Below are 7,673 nucleotides of genomic sequence, written 5' to 3'. Positions count from 1 at the left end.
CACCAATAAAATTGAATTCGCTTATTTTTTCTTTCATCTCATTCCATTTCACATACGATTAAAAATCCTTGAAACATTTTTGAAATCGTATATTGATAATCCAAACTTTAAAAATAAGGTTCCATTTTTGGCACGGTTCCGGTTTCGGCAACTGAAAAGATAAAATTGGTGCCAAAACCGGAATCCTACTGTATTTGAAAAAGTGCAGCAAGAGTGAAAAGAATCCAATAAGATAATTTCAAGAAGAAACTCCAAGTGCAGTTGGGGAATATTTTTGCACAAATCAAGCACTGCAGTTATTATTTTGCCAAAAACTCAGTTGCAATCGGTAGAGATTTATTCTGGCTTCCTTGAGTAGCAGTTTGGTAACAATCTAGCAAGGTTAGTGTGTTCAAATATGTATTTTTACTTTTGCACGTGTCTGATTCACGGTTAATCAGGGGAAGGAGGGAGGAAGTGGGGTAGCCTAGCTTGCTTGTATAATGTCCTTAAACCTAAGAGGACCACGCGACATTTTGAAATACATATTCAAAAACCTGTTTTAATCTTTAACCTAGTGGTGAAATTGAGCCTAACTCATTTATCAAAGCTATGATTTAACAGCTGATTACGTTCAATACAATATTATGGAAATCTCTATTACATTCTTATTACGCTTGGTAAGTATATATAAGAGCACGAACCTGATGAGCACCATGTTGGCGCTGACACTCTTGAAACAAACAAAATTATTAATTTAATTAGCTTAATCAGCGTGAGTTCAATGTTAACTTCATGTTAACATATTTTGAAATGCGTTGTGGTGGAGGAGCTTAAGAAGATAATTATTGGGAAAGGAGGATGCGTTTGGAGCAATCTAACATATTTTGGTATACGGGTGGGTGAAGGGAATGCGGGTGTGAGGTAGGTCTGAGATGGGGGGGGGGGCTGAGCGAGTTGGGGAGGAGTTTGAGAGAAAGGATAGGGTGGCGTGGAGGGGGGTGCAACACTCAACTTTATATTATATCTTCCGTTTGAGACAAGGTTAGTGAAAATTGGTTCAGTCATCACAGAAGTGGCTTTAGTTCAAGAATATATCCGGAACGGGGGCTTCCGGAATTATCGATAGTGGACAATTTATTCCAAGAATCATTGATTCACCATCAGTGATCTAGGTCAGCGAATCGAATTTTCAATTACGCATGTATTTAAGAATGCAATATGCTATACACAATTTTGAAACGTACTAATTGGGCTTCTATTGAGCATGTTAGCAATTGGCTACTTCATTAAAGGTTTCGAGATGCGTTTTTCCAATTTTATTTGGTTATGATCATAGTTTATTAAAACCAACCATTTATTTCAATAAATAATACACCTTTTGCAAACGCCGTGTCAAATAAACGTTTTATGAATAAAAAAAAATAATGCATGATCAGTAAGTTCTATCTTGGAACAAGAAAAACTAGAAATAATAATATTGGTGTGGCCATTGTTTGTTGGTTTCGTGACGGCGAAATCTGATTCTCTGGGCTGAATTACAATGTTTAAGTTCCATGGCATGCTCTACAACAAAAATGGCATGTGAAATGCAATCATACTTAATGTCAATCAGATACAGTTGCTTCACGAAACTCCGGAATTAGGTTCTTCGGATTACAGATTCGTTTTATTATTCTCGACATGTGGCTCATCAAATTACATCAACCATATGATCTACGAATCATATTGAAAGTAATGCGGACACATTTAACTCTGATATCGCATATTGCGGAATTCATTTCCCTGGACTGATGATTATTTTTGAAGCTTGTCATCATGCGACCCATGAAATGACATCCCCTTGACGATCGACGATGAATCCAGTGATGATTATCAGATTTTTTCTGCTGGTAGCTGAGACTCCTGAATCCGGTTACAAGGACCAACGATTGTTTTCGAATCCTATCATGTGCCACATCAAATAAATATAAGTGAGAGATCATATTTGTAGTTGTACGAACAACTGTGCACGTTTTACGACTTGTTTGGGTATTTAGGAAACCGGTTAGCGGAATGAACAATATTTTTAAAAAATCCTTCAATCAGTCAGTTAGTTTATTGTAATGATTAAAGTTTTAAATTGCTTTTATTTGATGAGGCGTATACGGAGCGAATATAAAAAAATGCGAGCTCAGACAGAATAATAATTGACTAATGGCTTAATAATTAGCAAAGGAATATAAATAGTGCTTTTTGGTAGAGGTTTAGAATTTAATTCACATAAGCAAAAAAGAATAATTATATGGAACCACATAATTTTCTCATAAGAAAAGTTGTTTCACATTACTAAGTAGGTTAGATTTTCAAAAAGTTACGCCTTGTCAAAATTCTACAAAACAAAGTACCATGAACAACAATTGCTTCGATACAACGTACATTTTTTAAACCGATATGTACGTTATATCGAAGTTTACCTGTATGTGATGTCATGAAACAAATTATTCGCCTTAAAACAATCATAAAGTTGTCTGAAGATTTCTCAGTTTTAATCAATATCAATTTTTTTTAAATGAAACACTTTTTCTAACACTAAGAAACATCCTTACCTTCGATTTTAAATTTGTTGTGAAATGAAAAGTATGACAGATAGAGCTTATATATTTTCAGAATTTTTTTTTCCAACATTGGTTGTTCTACAACTTCGCTGAAGGTCGTTTGGCTCCAGCTAGAGTGATTAAAAAGTTCATTTTTTGATCTTTGTAAAATTAGAACCACCCTAACTGTTGTTTTAACAAAAAGAAGGGGCTCACAAACTATGAAAACTTACCCAAAGACTTATTAAGGCTATGTTGTTTAGTTTCAAAAATCTCAAAATTCTTGCTAAATTTGCATTCTGAACCACTAAATAGTTTGAACAGAAAACTCATTTTGTCTGTACTGACTTTTAACTTTCAATTACTGTTTTTACAATTGACGAATTTCGCGCTAACTCGAACAAATGTTGGCAGCACCCTCTCAGATTTTAATGAAACTTTCTGTACATGAAGACTTTGTCACAAAAAGCCACTTTTCATATTTTGTTTTTCCAAAAATGATTTAGACTGTCTTTTGAAAAGGGTCAAACTTTTTACCAATTTTTTTTCAAATGGCTATAGTCTAAAAATGACAAATCCTACAAAAATGTTGTAGGAGTAGTTTTCACAAAATTAGTCAAATTTTCGAATAAAAAAATATTTAAAAAATTCTTCATTGACTCCTACACTAAAAAAATCGATTTTAAAAATTCAAAGTCGATTTACAAAAAAAAACCCATTTTTGATTTGGATGAAATTTTGTCCCAAGAGAGAAAATTATGTTTCCTACCAACCGTCAAAAATTCATGTTGGGCACTTTCGAGGAAAAAAGTCATTTGAAAAAAAGTTTACCTTGTTTAAACTGAATTTTTTTTCATCGGTGTATTTTTATCGAAAACTAAACCAATGCAAGTCATGAACATCTCCGAATCGATTTTCCCAGCTGCTAGTTGCCTGATACATGCAAAAAGTATCAGTAACGAATTTGGTATATATTCATAACAAACTTGAATGAAGACTAGAAGATGGGAAAATCGGAAGACTGCAGTTCATTTATTCCTCTCAAAACTGATAAATTTTATGAAACAATTGACAAATTTGTCTAAAATTTATTTTATGTCTGATGGAGCAGCAGCACAACACAAAAATAAGAAAAACTTTGCAAGCTTGTGTAGATTCCAATCAAAGTATGACTTAAGGTTGGAGAGAGAATGGGCCAAAATCGAAAACGAAAAAAGCAGTTTTTTTCCACACCGAGTGTTAGATCTTCATAAAAATCGATCAGCTTATGTAAAATGTTATTACAGTACTGTTGATTGATTTTTACGAAGATCTAATACTCGGTGTGGAACAAAAACTGCTTTTTTCGTTTTTGATTTTTGATTTTTTTTTCTCTCCAACCTTAAGCGCAGAATGGCATTTTGTTGCAGCATCCCATGGAAAAGGACCCTGTGATGCTATTGGTGGCACTCTCAAGCGAATGGCAAAAAGCTAGTCTTGCTCGCAACTATGGAAATACCATAACAAGTCCCCAGTTATATAACTGGACAGTTGAACAAACTGATAAAAATATCACAAAATTAATTTTCTGCTACATATTCACTGAACAGCACAACAAAATGTCAGAAGAACTCTAAGATAATAACGCCAAAACAATATCTGGAACTCAAAAATTCCACAGTTTTGTGCCTATTCCTGGGGACAAAGTAGAGACGAAAAGGTATTCTAATTCAGAAGATGAACTAAAAATATTTTCCTTATGTAGAAATAATACAAAATAGCATGCATGAAGATTGTTTTAAGACAAATGTAATATATAAAAATAAATAAATAATTATGTAAAATTCAATACATAATGTTGTGTTGGTTATTTCTTTCTCTAATTCTTCCTCAGGATTAAACAAGAAAATAAAAAAGTAATAATGGAATATTTGTTTAACGACATAAACTCTTTTAAATGGGATTCTTGATTAAGGAGTTACATACCTTTTAGTGATAAAAATGCCAAGAAAGTTTGATAATTTGAATAAAGAAATAAAGGAATAATTTCATTACATCAAACTTATAATATTTTGGTAGTACATTTTTCAGTAAAATAAACAAGAATAAGTTTAAAAAAATAAATTGCGAATTGGCGGAGTTATGGCTTTTTCCACGAAAACCTTTTTATTTAAGAGGTTTTCGGTGATCACGATTGAAGACCAATAGATCATCAAAAAACCCAAAACTCAAAAAAATTTATTAGTATATGAGTATTCCTCGTGCCTGAACGATTAGTTAAATAAATAATAATTTTTTTCCTGCATTCGAGAACATTATCAGCAAAAAATCGCTGTTTTAAGCTCTAAAAATTGTATTAAAAAATTCTTATCCATGAAACAAAAATTTATGAATAAAAAAGGAATCAATTGAAAAAATTAAGAAAATTGATTGAGTAGTTTTTCGGTAATCGTGATCACGGAAAAACCATTTTTAGTAAAAGTAGGAGTCAATGAAGAATTTTTTCAATATTTTTATTCGAAAATTTGACTAATTTTGTGAAAACCACTCCTACAACATTTATTTATAGGATTTGTCATTTTTAGACTATAGCCATTTGAAAAAAATGGGAAAAAAGTTTGGCCCTTTTCAAAAGACAGTCCGTATCATTTTTGGAAAAACAGAATATGCAAAGTAGCTTTTTGTGACAAAGTCTTCATATACAGAAAGTTTCATCAGAATCTGAGAGGGTGCTGCCAACTCTGAATACGATTTGGCGCGAAATTCGTCAATTACTTCGTACATAAAACTTTGTTTTCCATTAGTTTTTGTAAACGATATTCCTATCCAATGGAGAAGAAAAATTTGAAATCGGTGAACAAACAGCTAAGATATGGAAAGTCAAAGTAGCTTTCCCATTTTTTAGCAGACTTTGTTTTACTCTTTTGACTATAACTTACGGAAGGCAACTCTATTCTTCTATTTTTGTATGATGCGACGTTTTTACAAAAGACATACCTTTCCAGTGGTGAAGATTTAAAATCGTTTGAGTAACAGCGCAGATCAACCAAAAATTCAATGGCAACTAATGGGAGCGTTATACTGTTCATTTGAAACTAAGTTTGTGCAAATAGGTTCAGCCATCCCTGAGAAAATTGTGTGACATTATTTGACACACACATACACATACAAGAATTTTGCGATCTCAACGAACTGAATCGAATAGTATATGACACTCGGCCCTCGGTTAGAAAATCGATTTTTAGAGTGATTGCATAGCCTTTATTTATATGAGTAAGGCCAAACATGGCAAAAAAGCCACTTTACCCTATGTCCAAGAATTAAGTTACCCACTATATCAATTCGTTCCTGAGTTTAAAGCTTGTATCATTCGTTTACGTGCGATGCTATAAACTCAGTAAAACGTCACGTCAATAAACGGTCACTAAGTAGCACTTTAATTAAATTGCACTTTTTACCAGCTAGCCATAATGCATACACGCTTCAAATAATGAATGCGTAAATATCTCATCGTATATTTCACTGTCTAATGCGTGCCTGCTTCACATGTAAAACAAGGCATATCATGTAAACACCTGGCTATTAGGATTTTTTATTATTATGTGTTTTGGAATTTTATCTCCACTAAATTGTAAGGTCAGTACTCCGGATACCATCAACGGAGACGACAAGAAATGCTCTTCGACGCTCGGCTTTTTGATAAAAGCCGGTCCGACACACACGTGACGCAATCAGTTCCCTCCGAACTCTCATTCTTCGAGCAATGATCGACCGGTTAGAGCATACGATGTACGAAATAGACAGTTGCTTATTCGAGATTCCCAGTGTGGAGAAAACTCCAAACAAGTACGACGACCGAATCCCAGATATGGGTGAATTTTACAAAAAGAAAATAGAAGAACAATTACGTGAAAATGACAATCTTCGGGTGCAAGGTCTTCAACAACTTCGCGATTGGATCGCCAAGCATCCACACATCAGAAAGTGTCGAACGGATAGTCAGTTTCTGCTTAGGTTTCTCCGCAGCAAGAAGTACTCCATCAACAATGCGACGGAAACACTGGAACGGTACCTGGTCTGTCGTGCGCTGCATCCTGCCTGGTTTACCCTACTGGATATTGAAGATCCGGACATAAATGCCCTTTTCGAGGCTGGATATCTGTTCCCAATGTTGGAGCGTGACAGCAAAGGTCGCACTTTGATATTCAACGAAACCGCTCAGATGGATCCGACAAGATTTACGGCCGCGCATGTTGTCCGTCTTCACGCGTTGATCATCGAGTCCCTATCCGATATGCCGGAAGTGCAATGCGCCGGGCTGGTTGTAATATACGATGTGTCCGGGCTAACACTGGCTCAGCTAAGTTTGGTGTCGTTGAGGGAAATCAAGCTCCTAGCACAGCATCTGAGCAAGGCCATGGCGATAAGTTTTCAGGAGATGCACTTTGTCAATGCCCCCGGGGCGGCGCTTACCATTGCCAACTTCGCTCTGCAGATGCTCAGCGACAAAATGCGGGAGCGTGTATTTGTAAAAGTTTATGAACAAGATTTGGACTTTTATTAATTTTTGTTTTTCCCCATAGTGCCACCGCAACTGGGAGGAACTATACGCGAAAGTGGACAGAAACCTACTACCGAAGGAGTTCGGTGGGAAAACCCCAAAGGCGGAGTGTATTAGCGCAGGAAGGCTTCACATGCAGAAGATACGCAACCGTTTGCTCAACAACGACAATATGGAGATTGAAATTACCAAAGATTCCAAGTACTGGCAGGAAGCGAATGATACCGAGCTAGAAACTGGTGCCATAGGTAGCTTCCGACAGCTTGCAGTGGATTAAAAATACCAAAAACCAGTTCCTATTGTATGGGGTTGGTTTTGTCGATACCGTTGGTCGATAAGCTATGTTTCAAAATAGTGTTCGTAAAATAATGCCCGATTTATTGTTGGTCAATAATTCCGAAAATAAAAATTCTGATCCTCCTCAAGCCGCAAGTAATTGCAGTTAATGAGTATTGGTTGAGTTTTCAAATAGCAGATTTTTTCTGACCTGTGAGTAGATTTCACGGGAGATAAGACCATTCGCTGAGATCAGACAGAATTTCGAATCAAAGCGCGTATTCGATAATATTAAGGAACAT

General features: G+C 35.3%; 1 protein-coding gene across 1 annotated transcript; it reads left to right on the top strand.

Annotated features, from left to right (window-relative positions):
* The first annotated feature begins 6,230 nt into the window (after positions 1-6,230).
* LOC131692969 (clavesin-2-like) lies at positions 6,231-7,423 on the top strand. Its single transcript, XM_058980410.1, has 2 exons — positions 6,231-7,062; positions 7,118-7,423. The coding sequence occupies exons 1-2, from the start codon at positions 6,298-6,300 to the stop codon at positions 7,370-7,372; spliced, it is 1,020 nt and encodes a 339-aa protein (XP_058836393.1). The 5' UTR covers positions 6,231-6,297; the 3' UTR covers positions 7,373-7,423.
* The last annotated feature ends 250 nt before the right edge of the window (positions 7,424-7,673 follow it).

Source organism: Topomyia yanbarensis, chromosome 3, assembly GCF_030247195.1.
Source record: "Topomyia yanbarensis strain Yona2022 chromosome 3, ASM3024719v1, whole genome shotgun sequence".
Taxonomy (NCBI): domain Eukaryota; kingdom Metazoa; phylum Arthropoda; class Insecta; order Diptera; family Culicidae; genus Topomyia; species Topomyia yanbarensis.
Note: the sequence above shows the minus strand (reverse complement) of the source record. Positions and strands in the feature narration are given on the sequence as shown.